We start from the raw sequence: 21,193 nt of genomic DNA, 5'->3' as shown, positions 1-21,193 counted from the left end.
CGTTCTCCTTTCAGGACGACCCACCCTCTTTGTCACGTACACGTGTCGTGTCTCTTTCAGAATGTTCGTTCCGAAAGAGATTGTAATTTTATTGATAAAAATGCTACATATTATGTTACCGCGATAAAATCCGGGGATGCACTTTTAACTCGCAATCTCGTTACAAAAGAAATGGACCTTTTATTCATAATTATTAAAAAAAAAAAAAAAAAATACCGTTTTAAATAATGCTTGAATAATTTGATTAAATTCTTCTGTAATTAGCCTCTAATTACTTAGGCGGTTTTTCTGATTTCCAAGCAGACGCGCTTGTTAGTCTCGCCCATAGTCACGGATCACATGCGAATGCAACAGTCGCGACGAATAACAAGAAAGAACGATGGCAGACGACAAACTGTCGAGAATTCGATAATGGAAATGCACGGTGGGATGTCGCGTCGTTGTTGGAAATACCACGATGACGGGAGAGAAAAAGACGCAGGTACAAGAAGAGCGTCCACCCGCATAGAATAAAAAGAAAAAGAAAAAAAAAAGAGCCCAGAAACCAAAAACAAGAAACAGGAGAAAAGGGGGCAAATAAAGAGAAAGGTAGGCAAAGAGGGTAAGGAGGAAATATGTTGGATGAAACATGTGCAACGCGCAGTATCTACGTGGCGGGAAAAAGAAAAAAAGGTATCAAAGGGAATACATAAGGGAAAATGTGCAACGTACACCACGAGAGAGAAAACGTGTGAAGGAAAACGCATAGTATTTGCGTGTACGTGCAAGGAGGGTGAGCGAGCGAGATTGCAAAAGACGGAATACGAGAAAGGGAGATGTAAAACAAATGGAGAGGAAAAGATAAAAAAAAAAGAAAATATCAGGGATCGGGTTCAAAGGTATTCCAACCCCACGAGTGTTTTCTTTCACCCACCGCTGTCGCAGCGGGAAGAGAAGGGATTGGCGTGCGATTAATAAAAATCCGCATCGCGAGCTGCATCCTGGAGGAAGGAGGGGGAAGGAGGAATGCATATCGATGCATATTTGTGTTTCTCGTGGGAAATGTATGTACCACGGCGAAGCTTACAATATTTCCGCGTACCCTGGGAATGTCGATATTTCGCAATTGATATTTCGCGTATCTAGCACTGATATTTTGGTCGCGATACAACCTGGAATTGATTTCACTCGGTAGCATTAAGTGTAATTGTTGTACGATTGAATTACGGATCGATCATTACGAAATTATTAACCCGTACATTTGTGTTATTATAATATAATTTTTAAAGCGAAATATCAGAAGCAGATTATAATTGATATTAAGTTAGTATTAAAAATAAGAAAAGAAAAAAATTTTATATAAAAAGTTTTAAATAATAAACCGGAAGAATATGTAAATTGTGTAGGGTTATGGATTGCGAGAGGCAAGTTTAAGTGTAGCGGAGTTGAGAGATGCATAGATGCAAAGTCTTGAGAGCAAAGCTCGAGAGGGTTGCAAGTGTGGTGTTACGAGAGATCGGGAGAAAGCTGGTGGTGACGGCTGAAAATCGCCAAGGGAGTAAAAAGCACCGTGTAGCTAGCGTACAAAGAGCGAGTTTTCCGGCTTCGAAACAAAGCGAATTTCATCCCCGCTTCGTTCTCGTTTCAGCGACGAGAGTTAGGTGAAAGTACTCTACATATATGCGAATGCATCGACGTCTAGATAACAGATTCACGAATACCCGTATTCATCTGTCGGGTATATTAAACATTAAGGAATATATTATCATTTTATGCAAATTTTATAATCGCGGTGAAAAACATTTCATTCTAGAAGCAGCGAAATGACCGTGTCTATCCTGTATGCAAATTGATGCAATAATTTTCAATGTGGTATCACTTCATTACATCTCTGTATACTTCGCATATCGATAATGAAGGCTTCCCCGCGATACATTATACTTCGCAACACTTTGCGTTATGTATATATGTATAATAATGAAATTGCCAATTTAGCATCGGACGTGTCAATATACTCTTTTCCATATTCTATATATTCTCCAACAACTACAACGAAAGAAGTGAGCTACTCGAAATAAGATAAGAAAATAAAAAAAATGTCAATGCCACTTAACGAATGAAGTTATTTATATATAATTTATCGATAATTGAAGCGTCAAACGTTTGTGAAAAAAAGATTCCTTCTTTTTTCGCGAACGGCTTCAATTTGAAAGGGTTAAATAAAAGAAAGGAATAAGAAAGAAGAAAGAAAGAGATCGAAGACCTTGCGAAGAAGAAGCACTGCTTGTGCTAATAATAACTTGAAAGTTATTTGTACTTTTAGATCATCTCGTTGACGATGCACATAAGTCTCGGTAAAATGCTGCCGATCACGTCACATTTTTACCACGTAACTTTTCCTTTTTTTTTTTTCGCGTAATCGCTTCTTTCTTTACCATCTCATTCGTAAACCAATATTTCAAATGATTCTAGCGGGTTCATCGGGGAAGGCTAATTCTCGAAACCTGTACCGAACCGGTACACGAACGTATAAGATAGTATTTTTAACTCGCGAGACCGAAGGAAGGCGAAAGGAAGAGAAAGATTTAAGAGTCCCTGAACGTTCATGTTCAGTGATGCTCAAAAGATATATGTATATATATTTCCAGGTTTCCCTCTAAAAATTTATTCATAAAAACATAGGCTTGGAATGTGAAAATAAGAGGAAAGAATCCAACGACAGACACAAGCACAGTCGTCGTTGTCCAAAATTTTAGTCTTTAAAAATATTAATAAAAATTTATAAAATAATAAATTATTGTGATTAATGATCGTACGATTATTGTACATTGCAAATTTGTGAAAAAGTCTATCAAACGATAATTACATAACGTGCTTCGCAATATCTCAATGATATATAAATTTGAATATTTATGTTAGTTTTTTACTTTTTATTTTATACGCTAATTCAAAATAGATTAAGAATCTTTTTTTTTTTCTAGAGTTGAGAATCTCTGTTGCGCTCTGATGTTTCGGGGTTAAAGACCGGGTGCAGCAGGTCTTACGTGTGCTCTGAGACTTCAATTTTCTCTCGTTGTTCTCCCCCTTCGCCACCCTCTTTCAACCTTTTCTCTTCAACGCCGATCTTTTCGCGCTTTCTCTTTCTCTCGCGAAGAGTCTGCATCTTTTTCTGGTACATGCGCGTACCCGAAGAGCGAAAGACAGTTTATAACGGAGCTGACGAATGGTCGAAAGGGTCTTTCAGTCTTTTTTTTTTTTTCTCTCTTTCTTCCTCCTTGTTCTTTTCTTTTTTTATTTATCTCCGTTTGTCTCTTTCGGAGATTCCCGTGGGATTACTGGATTTAAGGTAATCTCACAACGCGCACGTGCACTTAAAATTAAATCTCGTTTACGAGCGAATTTCAACTTGCCATAAATTCCAAATATTAATGTAACAAATGACGGACATTAGACAATTGTACACGGTAAAATACTATTTTTAATTTAGCCACAAAATTTGTAATTATTTATCACTTTTAACAATATTTGAAATAATTTTTTATTTCTTTTTAATATAAAAATAAATGTGCAAAGTTTCAATCATTTATGACGCATCCAGCAGTTAGCGTTCTTTAAAGCGTGCTTTAACAGAGCTTTTTCCGCCGTTCCGGAAATCTCTGTCACGGTGGATTGAAGGGATTAGGTTTGGAAGAGAGAAGAGCAGAGAGAAAGCGAGAGAAATCGATATACGCGTAGGCAAAGTTGACGCGTAATCTTATCTAATTGAAATAAACGTTGCTTTATCTCTAATGGTTACTATATAATAAATGCATATGAATGATTAGCTTTAACTCACAATCAATGTCGTACGATTAGATTGCTCGATGTGCATATATCGTTTTAAAAGTTCGTAAAACTTTCACTAGTAATACAAAACAAAAATACACATGCGATAGCTGTTTTACTTGAAGATGTATGTTTAAATAAATTTTCAAAGAACGTTAAGTTTAAATTTCAAAGATGTCTGATCGACAAATGTGCGCGTATCGAAAGGGATACGGCGACACAAATCAAAACCATGACCTAGGCGCTTAGACAAAGTTGTCGTCTAGGCTGTTAACCACGGCAACATGATGAGCGCTGGATGGATCGAGTGGAAAAAAAGATCCTAAAATAATATCGTAAACCACGTTGAGAGAAGAGCACGCTTACGCGAGCGCGCACGTGCATCGCGCGGCCAGTTGGCTAGCTCGTGCGCGACGTGGAAGTCTATTTCGAACGTAGAAAAACGCATTCTGTATCCAGACATACGGACACGCGTGCTTTGATATCGTCACGATATATGGAGAATAGCGAGAGAGAGACGGAGAGAGAGGAAGATAGAAGGAAAAGAGAGTACAGCATCCCCCTCATGAAGCTACGCACCAGAGGTGCCCAACCATGCAAGTGATAAGAGAACGAGATTTTTCTTATCATTCAATGAATCCTGAAAAACGTAGGATTTTCGAAAAAAATAAAATAAAATAAAATTGTACAGTATATTTAATTATTATTAGCACCGTTATCTAGTAATAAAATATTTTTTATTAAATAAATTTCTTTAAAAAAAAAAAAATTTAAGACGATGAATGAAATAACACAGAATAAACGACTTGTCTCGTTCTCATTGATCGCTGTAATGGCGGGCACCAGGTTCTCCGTAAAAAAAAAAAGAAAAAAAAAAATCGCGCCAGACGACGAGGACCGGTTAACGTTTGCATTTTTTTTTTTTTTGCAAGGACCCGCTAAGCAATTGAACCAGAGAGTCAATCCAGCGACTGTCTGTCGTGAACGCGGAGAAAGACTCGCGCGTGCACTTTATCACCCTCTCGCACGGAGACCGGTCCTCTCCTTCACTTTCTTTTCCTTCGGCCTCCATTGTCCATTGAGAAAAGGCACGGAGTTGAGTGTCCCTGTAAATCGGATGCCCGAGCACATCTGGCCCGTGGAAACGCGGGAGTTGAGAGTAAAGTATAAACTATGGGGTGCCACCCCATCTCGCTTGGACGGGGAGCACCCCCAGCGGATTCTCCCTCCCCGCTTCCGCCCCGTTCGTGGGTAATATCCCTGTACGTATGCGTAACGCGCACGCAATAGAGACGCGAGATGATCGTGCACGTTCGTGAGAGAGAAAAGGGAGAGTAGACAAAGAAGATTATTCATCATTTCGGACGAGACTAAGTGCAGTTAAATAAGATAGGCATGGAGGAATTATGATAAGAGCAAATACGGGTAGACGGGAAAAAAAAAAAAAAAAGTGCGCGGCTAAAAATGGAAAACCAATGTCTATGTCGAATTTATCTTCCAGCCGAGTAGTTTGAATTATAGAACATTTAGCGGGTATTGCCTGCAATCGTTTCCCCCTATTTGCGATAAGTTATTCATACGACGAGGAAAGAGAGAGAGAGAAAGAGAGAACGGAAGGAAAACAAGACGCTACATGTGCACACGTATCAGATGTGTGAGGAAAGTTTGTGTAACATTTATATATAAATGCTTGCATAATATGAGAGGGATAAATGAGAGACGTGCGAGAACGCACATGAAGGAGATATGATCGTGCAACCCACCATATATATTCGCAATAACAGGGGAACCCCATAGAGACGGGTTTTCATGGTGGTCCAGGATCTCCTGCGACTGCCAGAAATGCGTAAAGGGTTGCTAAAAGCTATTCACAGGACTAATGGCTAATGGGGTGTTCTTAACGCGGGCGCGCCCCTTTCGTTCTTCGCGTCTCGAGAGAAATGCGACTTCAAAGAAAGAATTGCCTAATTGTTTAAAGCGAGGAAAGCCATTCCCTAATTTCACGTATTTTCGCAATCGGCCGTTCTAGGCGTATTTAAAGTTAACGGTCACGGTAATAAATTTACAAACTTGTTTAATTTCAATTGTAGATTCTTTTGATGCATAAAAATTGTTTATAATTTTATTTAAAGTGTCTCGGTCGATGGAAAGATTCAGAAATAGTTTAAACGATGCATCAGTGCAATAAAATTCTAATAATAAATCTACAGAGAATAAAAAAAAAAGGGGGAGTAGGAGACAGATTGGAAATAAAGCTATTGAGTTGAAAGACCGCTGTGGTAAACGATATTTGGCATTAAATTTGTTCGCGAAAATGTGGCGAATGCCGTCACGATCGCACCGCAAAATAAATAATAAATTTCGTGCTACCACAACCGCGCGACCGTCGTTAAAAATTGTAACATCTAGATTTTTAATTCTGTCTACCATGTTCATTTTCCACTTTTATTCGTGTCATTTTTCGTTATATTTATTCTAGAAATAAATTTTAAATGAGTAACGCGGGATGTCAGACCATCGGACATTTTCTCTGGCAGTTCCCAATGCATCGCAATGCATTGCAATTTAAATACCAAAATAATGTACGGAGTTTTAAAAAAAAAAAAAAGAAAAAAAAAATTATTGCGTTTTAATCGAAGAATATTTAAATTACCATTTAAATTAATATTTCTGATAATTAAAATATGTTATGTTGCTCGATTTAAAAATAAAATTAAAATAACATCGCGCAATTTCAATATATTTAGTTTTCTATAAGAGCAAAGCTTTTAGTTTTTTCTGCAAAACAGCGATGTTTGAAAAGTTTGCGGTTGAGGGTGAGGAGAGTGAGTTGACGGAACTTACCGAGTTGTGATTGATGCGTCGGTGCCGGAGCCGGTCTGACTTTGTCCGGAGGGCATCTCCGGGTGGCAGCAACGGTGGCGGGAAGAGGTATACTCGTACCACCCCCAGAGCCACCCCCAGCACCGCCAACTCCCGACGACTGCTTGTTATAGGGCGACGGCAGCCTGAAATGAAAAGGAATTGTCGGTTAGTTTTATGGATTTTCGATTCACAAAACATTTTTAAAAGCGGAAATAAAAAAAAAGAAGACTCACATTATATAAAAAATTGTTACAAAACATTAACCAACAAAAATTTTAATATAAAACAGATTCGTTGCAGTTAACCATAAATTATCCTCTTAAATCATTATTTAATTCCGTCAGCTAATGCACTCAGGCAAACGTGTAAATCAGCAATTAAAGACGTAGTTAAATTCCCTTCAACTAGCAGCTTTTTGACATATATAAATGCATAGGAACGGCATATAGGGTCCATTATATAACATCATGTACACACTCTTGTGCTCAAATTACCAAGTACCGTCCATAAACCTCGCAAATATAACCAGCTTGGCAGAGAAACGGCCTTTGACTCGTATTCGCGCTGTGCGTTTAACACTAAACCCGGCTATCCGATATCCACCGACCCGCATAAATCATCGCTTTGTCCTAAATATATCCGCTATTTTGCCGTAATGAAAATAATTGCAGTTGCCAATTGATTTAAGTGACCGCAAAATGGAGAATGGTAGCTACATGTTACTAGATTCCAAGGCTGCGAAAAAGGATAAGGAAAAGGATAACGAACTGGTCCTACCTCTTACTCGCAGATCGTAATTTCTTAATGTACCTCTTTCTTTTTTTTAATTACTCATTCACGATGGAAGGAGGAGAAAAGATTTATTGGCCTAGATGGATAAGCGAAAGGATTTACGTAGTGCGTTAAAAATTAGATGAATAAATATTCATTAGGTATAAATATTACACGACATTCTCAATATTCAAGAATTATATTTATCTACACTTGCTCATCGAAAATAAATTTAATTGCAATTGCTACGAATTATTGGGTATTATTATTTATTAATTTTTTTTTAAATTTTATATATTTCGAAAGAGATTAATAACGTGTGAGCCACGTTGATAACAGAATCTATTTTTCACATGTCTCGTGTAGTTAGCAAATCAAGTTTGTTTCCCCGATTTATATGTATAGTAACGGCGGATCTCGCACAGCCATTTGCATCGCACGCACAGTTGGTGCAACGCGACTCGCGAGACACACCTTTCTCGTTGCATTCTTCCTTTTGAACTGCGAAAGATGCAATCTTGCGCCTGCCGTAGCAGAGACACGATATAATAATACCCGAGGAGGGTACAATGCGAGCGGAATATATGTGACGGATTAAATTCATCACCGGAGATACACAGACAAAGCGTTTTATAAATTTCTATTTTGTCTAAGGGTACATAACGTTATAAAGTATACGACAAATCAGAAAATTTACCACAAAGTCTTGCTATAAAAAATACCGTTGAATAACTTTTTAATTAAAAAATTTTGTTCCGCTTTTGCGTACAAATTATTTAAATTTAATTAATTTATAAAAAAAATTTTTTTTTAATAAATATAGAAAATTAATTTGATCAATGATTTGATAATTAATAAAATTAAAGATATAACTTTTCAAAAAGAAAAAAATAAAAAATTCTACACTATTCAAATCATAATTAGTGTATTGATATATTGTATGATATGTTTTTTATGTAACGTCAAATGTGTTCCTAAATATCCCTTATCACAAAAGAAAAATTTCAATTTTTTTTTCGCATGACAAAATACAGGTCTGCCACAGATGCGTTTTAGGATATCCTTCCTGTACCGAATCCTCCCCTAATATATTAAAGTAGAACCTGTAGGACCGTACCTAAGGAAAAGCTCTAGAACTCTATCGTTAAATATACGAAACAAATATATGTATAACAAAATTTGCAAAATAAAAATCAGAAAAACAGGAATAAATAATTTGCGATTGTGACATCAAGTTGACTCAAAGTTTTCACGAAACGTGAGGCTTAAAAAAGTTTGAGTTTGAAGAATGCTAATTTTTTTTTTAACAAACAATTTTTTTTTTTTCCTCCTCTCCGTTTATGATATCAATTTATCAGAAATTAGCCGATTAAATACGCTGTAAAGTAAACTCTATCTTTTATATTAAAAACGATTAAACATTTTTTTATTTCGACGTTACATCTACAGCCCTGAGGATCGATATATAAAAAATGATCCCTCAGCGAACCGTACTCCGCGGCATCGAAATCCAGAAAGAAAGAGATATTTCAATCCGAGGAGGATGGTCGGCAGCGAGTCGCGAATATTTACGAGAGCAATATCGGAAATTAATGCCACGGTCGACGCGTACCGACGTCGGGCGCCGTGGCGCGTGTTGCAACTGCCACCACCGACGCCGACGTCTTACCCTTTGGCAATGTATTAATATCGGTGCGAGATGGGCGTTTCACGACCGCAAACGGCGCCTTAACGTTAGCCTTTGTCTCACGTTTGTCTCAGCCCAATCTGCGTTAATATCTATTATTAACACCTGCAGTTTAATATAACGCGAGACGCGTCGAAACTTTCAATAATCTTCGACCCTACTGTTTTAATAAAAAATGTTAAGCAAACATGAAATTTATAATTTTAATAGTCGCTCGAGAGCAGCATCTAGTTCCAGCGAATAACAATGCAATAAAATTGCTCGATTACATATGTATGCACAGATAATGCAATTAATTCGGCATCGCGTGTTTCATTAATCCAGTCGAGTAATTAATAATACGCGATTTCTTTCTTTTTTTCCCTCCCTTCCTCCCTTAATTTCCACTCGGCTTCTAATTATTTAACCGGTGTGTTTCATTAGTGTCTATCAATGGCGATGCGCGTTTGTGTCGTTCTCGATGTAATCTGATGATGAGATTACAAGTAACAAGCTGACGGAAGCCTGTCACTGTTCGTTCAGTATTGTGACGTTGTCATGCTCGTCATTCGCGACTAATTAACCTCTTTTTTTTTAATAATAAATTAATATTCAATAAAAAAAAATCAATAAATTGATTTCGCGTAACAGCTCTATCTTTCATTTTCTGATTATCGCGAGGGTTTTTTTTTTTTCCTCTTCAAACAACAAGTTAACATTTTTTAGAATCTCAAAACTTTCTATTTGCTCTAATTAAATCAATATTAAATTGATAAAAAAAATGTTATTACATCGAGCAAGTCGCTCTACTGGCGCTCGTTATTTCGCGCGGCTGATAAGTAAATATTCGCAAAATAGTTTTAGCCGAAATAATCGAATAGTCTCGCAGTTGGGTTAGGCGAGAGCGACGTAAACGTGCCATATGCGCAATTCAATTGCAAAATGTCCGAGAAAGGGAGCCGCCAACTCTCCCTTTGACGCTCGCGGGCAACAAGAGCGCGTGATTAGGCTGCTCGACCAGCAACGACAAGATGCATATCAACGGGGGACGACATTCCTTTTAATTGCTGACTGCCGGGATCGAACCGGCCGGTACGATTTTTCGAATAGTCGCCAATTAGAGATCCCGTCGCTGCAATATAGAGAGAGAAAGAGAAAACGATCTTTCCCTCATTCGCTGCAGCGTGAAATCTTAAAACTTTGCGAAAGCTAGTACCAGATCTCGAGGGAAAACGAAGTGTCGTAATATTAAATGCACGTCGTGTTCTTCGAACTTAACGTTACATAATAATGTTATAAATTTCTTGTCTATAAATGTCTTGTCTCTCTTCGGTAAACGGAAAGTATGTTAAAATCAGACACTTGAAGTCATTGCAAAAATATATTTAATTAAAAAAAAAAAAAAAAAAAAATATATATAATATAATATGATAATTAAAAAAAAAAATGTATTATAATTATTTTTTATTAAGAAGTGATATTCAGTTTGCCGTAGTCTTTGAAATCTCACTGTCACGAGCGGTACCTTGTTACCTCCGCTTTTTGGTGGGCTATTCGCGTTGCGAGTATAAATCGCTACAAATTGACAGCGACGTCGCGCGCGAGTAGTCACGTTAACAAAGACCAAAGGGAGAAGCGGAGGGCGAAATGGGCGCGGATAGTGCCAGAACGAGTCGGATAATTCATTCCGGGTATCAAAAGTAATTGCCGTGTCTTATTCGAGGAGAATGAGAATCGCGAGAAAGGATTCTATACAGCGGCGCGAGTGGAGCATCGTTGTTTCACGGGAGCATGGGATAAATTTAGAGGATCTCGAGAGAAGGATTTAACCGCCGCTTCCAGGAAGAAGCACGACGACGAGAGCAGAACCGTTCTTCCCCGCGAGGCGATATTATTACCGCGGTTCTTTCACGACCACCGTTTATCGTTGATACGCAGGCAAGGACGCCGGTGCGTACCGTTACGTTTCTTTAAAAGATGCCGAAGGTGAATTTCCGGGTGATTTCACATGCCGGAGACGGAAAGATGTGCAAAGCTATCAAAGATTAAATTTAAAGGATTCAAAATCAAAGATAAAAAAAAAAAAATAAAAAATAAAATTGGAAAGAAATGTTTACGTATCTATTTTTGCAGAATAATTTTATTTTCAACTGAGTTGTAGACTTTATTCGCCGTACGATCTAAAGGCAGTGCCTGATCTCTCGGTGCTCTTCTCGCGTCCGAAACAATCGCGATGCATAACGGTTCCACCGACCTCCGCCCTGCTCACCGCGCGATACATCATCGCCGATGCATCGCGAACAATGCACCATTCTAATTAATCAAAGCGAAATTGGCGAGAGCATCTCCTGGGGAACGCAAGCAAAATACGTCTGCTCGTTTGCTGATTCTCATCAGGGCACGGCCGGATCTTCGCTTCGAAACCAATCAAACATATATTTGAGCTTTGTGTGCCGCGGATGTATTTAATTAATAAAATTTAATTTAGATGCATTTAATTTTAAAGAATCTTAAATTAAAAAGAAAAAAAAAAAACATGTGTTTAATCTAGATAATAATAAAGTGACATAATTTATCTTTTAACATTAAATTTCTTTTTGCTTACGTTTTAGATCCCTTTAATGAGAAACAAATATTTTCTAATATTTTTTAATCATTTCTGACTTAAAATGGCTTTCTCTGAAACAAGCTGTCTCAATGATTCAATCATTACGCACATGCGCAACATTGTCGGCTCGGATAATCTCTGCTTACACACCGCGGCGTATCGTCGTTTTTCCTCCTTGATACACACGATCGGTGACACACGAGAAGACACACAAGCTCGTTCTCGTTTCACTAACGTCAGCCGCGCAGAATTTAGCCCGCGAATCGTGCGATCGCGAAACGTGCTCGCCTAAGGATCTATTTCTGCGGCCATTCACATCGAAAACATTGACTCACTCTCGTCGACCCGTGGATGTCTTTGAACTCGTTCGCTAAATAAAGAAAGGAAAAGGTCGACGAGAAAGTAGAAGGAAAATATGTGCTCGGGTAATTGTTTGATCAGCGACTGACATTTTTATAAAAATTGAAATAAAATAATAAAAGTAAAAAAAAAAAAAAATATAACTCGCGTGAATTAAATTCTGATTTTTTTTTTTTTGACCTGAATAATGAAATTTAATGGTTCTTAACGTTGTTAATTATGGGGAGCAAAAAGAGATTTGCATTTCTACGAATATTTCATCGGTTGAAGATGTTCAATATCGAGGAAAAGTATTCGAAGGGAATAGGAGTATTATTCTCCTCCCCTTTATACATGCTGCTAACTGGGAATGAATTTTTTAAGCCGATTTAATTAAAGGATCCTTCGCGTTTCAGTGCTGTTAAAATTCCACACGAAATTTCGTATTCTTCCCAGTGTTCCCTCGTGAGCGATTATTCCAGAGGACAGATCGCACTTATTATACCGACACAATGTTATTAATATTATACGTACCTATCAAAAGTTATCACACACACGAATATTTTATTCTCGTACATACTCATTAATTATATCCGTTTATAGTTAGAAAGTATATTATATATTATTTACTTATATATTTTATAATATACGTAAAAAAATTTTTTTTTTTTTAAGACGAGTACGCAAGATTTAATGTTTAATTTCCATTCCTGTTAGAAGCGCTCGAAGGCGCTATTACGAAGATATATTGTTCTTACTTTCCGCAATCCTTATTATTCGTGACGGTTAGTTGCGGTTTCCTATATATATATATGACAGAACATAATTGCACGTTAGTGAAAAAAAGGGAAGAGTGCCGCGAGTCGGCCAGTCGCCGCCGATCTATATCGAGAACGGAAAAATGCAAAACCAGATCCGCTCGGTCGCGGCCGATTGCCACGGGAGCTCGAAGAGACCGGTTAGAACCTCACGTCGCAGGTCGCGAGTCTCCCTCATACCTTCAACCTACGACACGCGATTCGAATCAGTGGTCGTCACTTGCATGACAACTTGCAGCTTTGGAAAAATGAAGAGCGCAAAGAAATTGATTTCGCGCGCGATTACAAATGTGTCCTTATTACAGCTATATACAGCTAATTTCACGATTCTTTAGTTTTATACAACAAAATTGTAAATAAGTACTTTAGCATTTAGAGTGCAGAGTTTTAATTTCGTGGAGAAAAAAAAAAGAAAAAAAAAAAAATTCTTAACGTCTACTTTTCCACGAAGGACCAACACATTGCGGCAATATAGCGCGCGATTCAGGAAATCCTAAATATACCGAATAACCGGTTTTGTTGTTGCTTGTCCAAACGAACGAAAGAATAAGGATCGAGCTACGAGATATACGAATAAAAATACGTCTGGAATGGCTAATAAATATGAGCCATTTCACCCACGACAAATGATATATCAATTTACGATATTCAAAATAAGCGAATTTATGAGATACGCTCCTATTTTTGTATCATGATCCTGTTCTTCGTTTATTTAAATTAATTCGGTAGAAAGAATGTTGGGGATACCTGTGCGCTTCCGGCGAATTTGGCAAGCTTCGTGCCTTCCTGCTGCTACTACTCCCGCTGCTTCCGCTATTTCCCATTATGCCTCACGATTATCCTCCTTTTTTTTTTCGCTCAAATATTTTTCAGATGACTCTTTTCAAACTGGCGAGAGTAACCGTTTTAAGTTGCACTTGACGTTACACACCGTGACATTATTAAATTCATGCATATCCCTTTCGTTGAAACGATCAAGTACTGTTTTATTGTTAAAAATAATAATCGTTCATATATTAATTATTGTTCACTCCCTTATAAATTACTACGTCAAAGTACTTTAATTAAATAACACGTCGAACTTTACTCGGCATCTCATTTCACAGCATTGTTTACGTAGTTCTGTAAAGTCCCTTCGTTTTATTCCCCGACTGGTTTCACTCGAATATTAATATAAAATATGTAATAACAATAATTTTTTTTAATTTATCCTGTTTATTGTATCCCTCGGGGTTGCGACTTAACGATCGAGTTGCATCGATAGTCCCGATGGGTCCTCTCCCGAGATTGTTATTATCCTCGCTATAATAAGGGCTCGTAAAACGTGGGAACGAGACGCCGACGATAAAAGAGATCTACTTCGTGCTGAACTTCTCGATATCTCTTCGCCGATTCTCTCTCCTCGACATCGAACGGCGGGATTTATCGGTTTAAGCCGTGCGTCGTTTCCTATTCCTTAGATTTCAGAGCCTATTTCACCTTGCACTTTAATATTCGCTTTGTTTGCTGTATCAATCTTATTCGTGATTCAAGCTGAAATTGTATTCCCTCAGGGAATTCGAACGAGAGCGAGATCAAACTGGTTGACAAGAATTCGCGTAGGAGGCTCGATATTTAACGCTCGCACCGAGCTCTCGATATCACTTTGATATGTTCAATAATTTCGAATATCAAATTGACGATTCTCTGCTAAATCCGAAATTTCGAAATAAACGCTTTAGTCGTCCTTATTTTCTATCGCTGACATTATTCTTACGACACTTAAAAATAGCGTACGTTTACCCAAGCGATAATTTAGCATTCTCTTATCACGTTAATTATTTCTAATTCATTAGTACGCAGATATCACTTGTTTGAAAATTATTTTTCACTACGTATTATTCTCTTCCGGTAATACTTGCACTTTTTTTTTTTTTTTTACGCACTTTTCTTGCCTCCTTTGAATCGGAAACGTGTTTGTCTAACTGAAAGACAAGGGAGCCTTCAAATTCAACACGTCGATTTTTCGAATGGAAATTGTCCCGAGAAATCGAAAGCATTGACTTCGAAATGCCTCCCTCTTCTTCACGTGGCGCTGAATAATTCACCCTCAAAATTCATGCATATTTCATCGATTCCGCCTCATCCTCGATTCTTCGAATTCTCGCTACTGTCACGTTATCTCCCAGACGATCCACGTATTCGTGTCCTCAAGATTAACTTTACAGTTTCACGGGAAGATAACCTCGGATTTACAATCGTTTGCGGTGACGCACAGTTGCAACAAGTTGCATTCCGCAATCGCGAAAAATAACGGGGGATTTCTTTGAGTTACCGCGATTCGGTGTTAGCGTGCCAGCGGACACTTTCGTCGTAAATTGATTCGACTTACTGTTCGATCGACCGACTTATCGTCGATCGTAAGAGAAGATCAGGTTAGATGTACAACCTTACGGGACCGATGCAAAAAAACGACAACACCCCGAGAAGCTCTTGAACGCCTCGACTGCGATAACACGAAAATTAATCGACTTTTGTCCCGAAATTAAATCCGCATTGATTATTTTCTCATTCATATCAATTCGTTATTATCACATTACGTATATGTTTCGTTATATATTTTTGATTACGTTATAATTACACGAAGCTTAAACTTGAATTATATTTTCATTACGGTCACAGTTATTTTATTAAGCTTTAAATATGTACGAAATATACCTTAACGTTTAATTAATTTTTTCATATATTAGTAATTTGTTTTCTAAATCATCGTCGTAGCAGTATATTTTACTGGTTCCGGATTAATCCTCGTCGATTAACTCTCGATTGAGTAAAAAATAATTAAGTGGCAATCCAGATCTTCCTTGAAGATCGATCTTCCCTCTTCAAGCACGTCTAAACAGATCGTACCGCGGGAGCGTTTTCCTCTCACGCTCGAACATGATCCATAAATGCATCTTCAGCTTCCATTCTCTTCTCTTTCCGCGGAATAACACACCTTTGCGCGATCGCTATCGATGCTTCGCGTGGCCCGAAGATCGGCACTTCACCGCGCTTAGCGCGTCATCGAACGGATCCATCGATCTTGCCGCGCACGAATAATTCGCGTGATAAAACGATATGACGAATAAAGGAGACGAAAGGAGGTCCGAGTAACCGTACGGTTCCCGAGAGCGTCATCGACTTGAACGACGACGCCTCATGGCGACCACGGGCGACCACCACACTCGGTCGCGATGGTCATGGTGGTGTGGCCATGGTGTGTAGGCATCGTTGATGGCCCGTTTCGAACTGAACCGCCGCGAAAGGCCCGGCGAGAGAAGAGAGAGCAATTCCCGTTCCCATAGCACGTGGTGCTTTCTCTCTCTCTTTCTCTTTCTCTCTTGCCTCGTCGTTTTCCCCCCTTTGCTTTGGTATCTCGCGACCCCTGGTTTCCCCCCTCCCACCGCCATCGGCATCCCTCTCGCTCTTCCATTCACCTTCCAGCCCCCTTCAGGTCACCCCCAGCCTCCCCGTGCAGATACACTCTCTTCCCCTGCGTCACTCTCTCTTTCTCGCCGTTCTGTCGCGCTTTATTTTATTATCCGTCTCCCTCGCACCTTTCTGACGTCTAGTTGAATGTCTAGGCCCTTCTCTCGCTCTCTTCCTCTTTCCGTACCTCTTTCTCTTTCCCTCTTTCGTTCTCTCTCTTGGCCTTCCTACGGTACTCCAACGTTACTCCGCTTCTTTGTCTGAGTATTGCTTTCTCGCACCCTCCTATATCCCTTCTTCTCGTTCCGTCTTTCTTTCTCTTTTCTTCGGATACACCCTCGCAGCCTCCCTCTCGTTTCCTCGCCCGATCTCGTTCCATCTCCGTTTATTCCTATCTCTCCCTCGCTCGTTTCAGCTCTCACAGCTTCTCTGGAGCCCGTTCTCTTCGACCCTCCTTCTCTTTCGCGATACGCAAGCAGCCAATGGCGGATTCAGTCTTCCCTGGGAGCCGTCCAATGCCAGTGGCATACACGACGGATTTTTAAACCATTTTTATGCTAATGCCCCGCGCCCAGTGTACACGTGCACGCATGAGCGTGCCATGGATGCATTGTGCGTACAATCCAACGAGATGTGTGTACGCGTGTGTGAGAAAATTTTTTGTCAGCTTTGACCCCTGCTCGGTTCTTTTTTTTCTTTTTTTTTTTTTTACCTTTGCTCTTATATATTTTTCCGTCAAGTTTTTAGATTAAAAATTTGAAGTTGGACAAAATGTTTTGTAAAGTGAATCAAATTATATTTTTTTAATTTTCCTCGAAAAACATTAAGTTATTAGTCTCTATTTACTTATAATAATAGAATATTCATAATTTTATAACGATACGCGATTACAAATTAATGAGAGAGAGAAATTTGAACGGGTGAATCAAGCATCGGGATTAAACTGACAAAAGAGGCTTTGTTCTCCATTCAATTTCAGGGAAAAACTTTTCGCTCTGATAGATTATAATAAATTCCGTACAGATATACATAAACGAATATTGAACAAGTTATTTATCACGGTTGATGTATTAAGGTTTTAAATTATTTACGAAAAAAAAATTGCTATTAAATTTATTACTTAATTTTTTTTTTAATAAAAAAAATAAAAAAAAAAAACACCAAACTCCTAAATTGTTTTCGTGGAACGAGTTTAGGGGCTCGCATGTTTCGAAGCCCCGAATATATGTTCCGCGGTCTTAAAAGTGGTCTATAACGCGCCCACGCGGGGGACTAGGTATACACTCGGGGCATAATGGAGCATTGTTAATATGTTAATGCACACACGGCCTGCCCGAGGCCCTCAGCTTCTCTCGCCCGAAGAATTGTTACGCGCTCCATTAGATCCGAGCTCGAATGCCCCCTTTGCCCGAGAGAGATTTCTCTCAGCGTTTCCGTTATCTCGACTCTCGCAGGCCAAGAATTTTTCTAGATCAAACGCAAACATCCCTAAATCAATTTCTCTTGCACAAAGAGACCGATCTAGACCGAATCTAGATGTTTTACTTAATTTTAAATTCCCTCGTTTAAATAATAAGAAAATCATAAATTACAAATTGTACAAATCTCAGCGAGTAACGTAATTTGATTTTTAACTTTCTAACGCGGCGCGGAGTGTTACTCGAATTAATCAGGTTGCAATATCTGGACATTAGGTACACATACGACAATTCGTTCCGTAGCGACCGTAAGAAGGTGCCGCGCATTAAAAATATCGACTTTGACAGACGGGGGTGCTTGCCACGTGCGGAATCCCCGTGCGTGCAGTCGCGTGCACGCGCAATTAATAAAAGGACCGGAATCATTCAGCCCTAGAAGTTTTTAAAAGATATGCTCTTTTCATTGTATTGCCGTATATCTCGTTTTTATCTCGTCGTAGCAAGAAAATAATACTAATTAACTTTTTACTGTTTTACAATATTATCCATTAAATACGTGCAGCTTTTTATTCGTTCCATTATCATGTTCCAATTTAATTAAATACTTCATATTTTATTGAAAATTAATTTATCCGTTCCACAGAACTTTTAAGCGATACGGTAAATATTGTTTTCTCTCTTTTACCTCTTCTACCCCCCGTTTTTTATTTTATTTTATTTTTTTTTTTTTTTTTCGTACGGCGCATTTTTGTCCGTCTCTCTTCACGGGTGTAGCAATTAACTGCAGAGTAATTAAAATATTTGAAGTTGCCTCGTTCCCCGTCGTGAAACGCGTTTACTGCGTGCCGAAACATTGGTATAACTGTATACGTTTTACTCGACGTCGATAACGCGAGGAAGCAAATGAGAAGGAGGCAAGGAGTGAGAAAGAGGAAGGTACGCTGGTTGATTAACGCAGACGTTAATGAACGCCGCTGCCCGACCGCTGTTTCACGGGACGTCGGTATCGATTCAACCGCGCGGCAGGAAACAAAGCTTTCGACATAGATCTCGGGTCGTTGTAAAATACAATTGTCACGCCAAACAAAATCAAATCCCGGCAAATAAATGAGTAAAAAGTGATCATTGCGATTTTTAGTTTTCCGTTAATTTTTATTGCACATGTGTGTTTAAGGGTCACTTAACGGCGCACCATAATCTGATTTCACGTTATCGAGCTATAATTCACGGAGATTAAAAACCTCTAAGTAACGAGTCCGTGAGTTAAATTTAAGTCGAATCGCGCTTAAAAGCTTTTTTGCCTGACATTTTACGTCATTAAAATGTCACTGCTGATTTACCATAATGTGTCTTTATTCAACTCATAAAAAATCAATCAATTTTACAAAAGAAAAAAAAAAAAAATCTTTAAACGTTTAAATTAATTAACAAACTTTTATCTTTATCGACTACCTGCATATGTAGCCATTGAAAAATATAACGCGTAAGTTAAACTATTAATAATTATTTTTAAATAATTATCTTATTAATTTAATTTAATAATTAATAAAAGTATAACTCTAGTTTATCGAAACACGATATATACAAGAGTACCATCGATTACTGTAGTAGGACTTATAGAATATCCACTGACAGTCTTCATGGACTCGGGCATCGGCATTTTACCGACGTCGGGCTGTATAGCAAACTGATGGTCTGTTCCTGAAGACTGGATAACGAAAAGTCGGTATAACGACTATGGTTACCCGTTCACGGTATGGCAATAGAGAGTTTGAAAAATTTTGAAGACAGAAAACGCAAAGCAAATTTTTTTTTTGTTTTAGACCATTTATCAAATTGTTAGAAAGTTTCGAGTTTCTATAAATTCGCAAGGCTAATATTTTAAGTTGCTTTTTTTTTTTTTTTTTTTTTTATTCTAAAGAACAACCTTTGAAACCTCTCCGTTATACAATCTTTACGGTCTGACCCATTCATAAATGTTCCACCGAAAAGAATGACTTACCTGGGCATATCCTGTAACTGCTTGGCACGTTGTTTATAGCGTGACAGGGCAAAGAGCAAAGCCAGCACCGGCCACAGGGTGGATCCCGCAGCCAATTCACCCGGGTTGACAGCACCTACATCCGCTCCCAGAGCCCGCAGCGCTCCTACGCACAAGCTCACGTTTTCGACCTGTAACACAAAAGCGAAGCATCGTCATTGACTTTTTTTTTTTTCCTCCAATTTCACGACACTTCCTGTTTTTTATTTTTAATAAACACATATTTTATTTCTACGCAAAGTCCTAAATTACTTTCAATCTTTAAATTATTTGCTATAGTTGACGTCGGAAAAAAATCTAATATACGTATTATTCTTAAAATCAGCAAGAGACAGTTCCGATCATTTCTTATCAATTCGCAAAGCCAATGTGACTATGCAAGTTCTCAATATCTAGCAAGCATCTTAGTTTTACAATCAGGAAATCGAAGAGAGGTGTACAGATAACGTTCTCTGTTGCGAAGAGAGAAAGGGAAGGCGGAAGAGTATAGGATGTCCTCGAGAGAGATGCATACAAAAGCCCTTTACTGGCTTTCCGTGCGGTACACCGTACACACGATACATACTGCGCGAGAGTGAAACGTGACCGCCACGATCGCAGCTACCTTGCACACACGTGCCTACCGACCTCTCGTTTCCATTGTTTCTAGTCTCAGCTTTTGCCCAGAAAACGACCCGTGCCGAGGCACTGCAGGGTGGCACGAAAGAGAGAAAGAAAGAGAGAGAGAGAGAGAGTCGATGACTCACCTGGTCATGGGAACGTACGTATCGTTCACCCCGTTAATTTAATCGGAAAACCTACTACATGAGAGGTAAGCTTTAGCAAGACGCTTGATTTAGCAGCATCGATACAAATACCAATAAGCTTGATTAATATCAAGCAGGAATTCCAATCTTTTTAATTAATTTAAAATTAAATTAAAAAAAAAAAAAAAATTAAAAATTAAAAATCGAGTCGAATAAACATAAAATATTTTGCGTTTCATTTATAATCATCGAAATTTCTTGTTCTTGATCTTGCTCCCTTTGACAACTTAATCGGAATGCGCCACATCACGCCAGGGACTGTGATACAAGTTTTCTTTTTCTTTTCTTTATTTCTCCAATGATACAGAGAGAGAAAGAAAGAAAAAGAGAAGTATGAAACGTTGTATCATCGAGACGCAAGTCCTTATCATGATCCATTAGTCTTGAAAAAGGATATCTTTAGAAGAGCCGCACCGCAAAAGGCGAAGTTCACTGCGAGCAGTTTCGAGTTATCCTGGTGAGGTGACAGCCGTAAATGGCGACGACGCTTTTTAATGCATTCCAGTATCTCCTCCTTGCTGGACGCGTGGATCGCAATGAAGAATCGCACGTACGGTCCGTCGTTTATGACGATCAAAATCAAGCACTTCCCCAATTAATCTCAATA

At 38.6% G+C, this 21,193-nt stretch overlaps 1 protein-coding gene across 5 annotated transcripts in view; it reads right to left on the bottom strand.

Moving 5' to 3' along the window:
• Sick (sickie) overlaps positions 1 to 21,193 on the bottom strand; it is a 127,434-nt gene that overhangs the window by 52,980 nt on the left and 53,261 nt on the right. For 4 of the 5 annotated variants that reach the window (XM_070663886.1, XM_070663884.1, XM_070663885.1 and 1 more), the window contains 2 exons: positions 19,742 to 19,911; positions 6,649 to 6,812 (listed from right to left, as the gene is read on the bottom strand). In XM_070663886.1, coding sequence (XP_070519987.1) covers positions 6,649 to 6,812; positions 19,742 to 19,911 — 334 coding nt within the window. Of the gene's footprint in view, positions 1 to 6,648; positions 6,813 to 13,618; positions 16,150 to 19,741; positions 19,912 to 21,193 lie in introns of those variants that run through there. The other variant, XM_070663887.1, reaches the window with a different exon arrangement.

This window comes from Cardiocondyla obscurior, linkage group LG12 (genome assembly GCF_019399895.1).
Source record: "Cardiocondyla obscurior isolate alpha-2009 linkage group LG12, Cobs3.1, whole genome shotgun sequence".
NCBI lineage: Eukaryota > Metazoa > Arthropoda > Insecta > Hymenoptera > Formicidae > Cardiocondyla > Cardiocondyla obscurior.
This window is presented reverse-complemented; position numbering and strand designations above follow the sequence as displayed.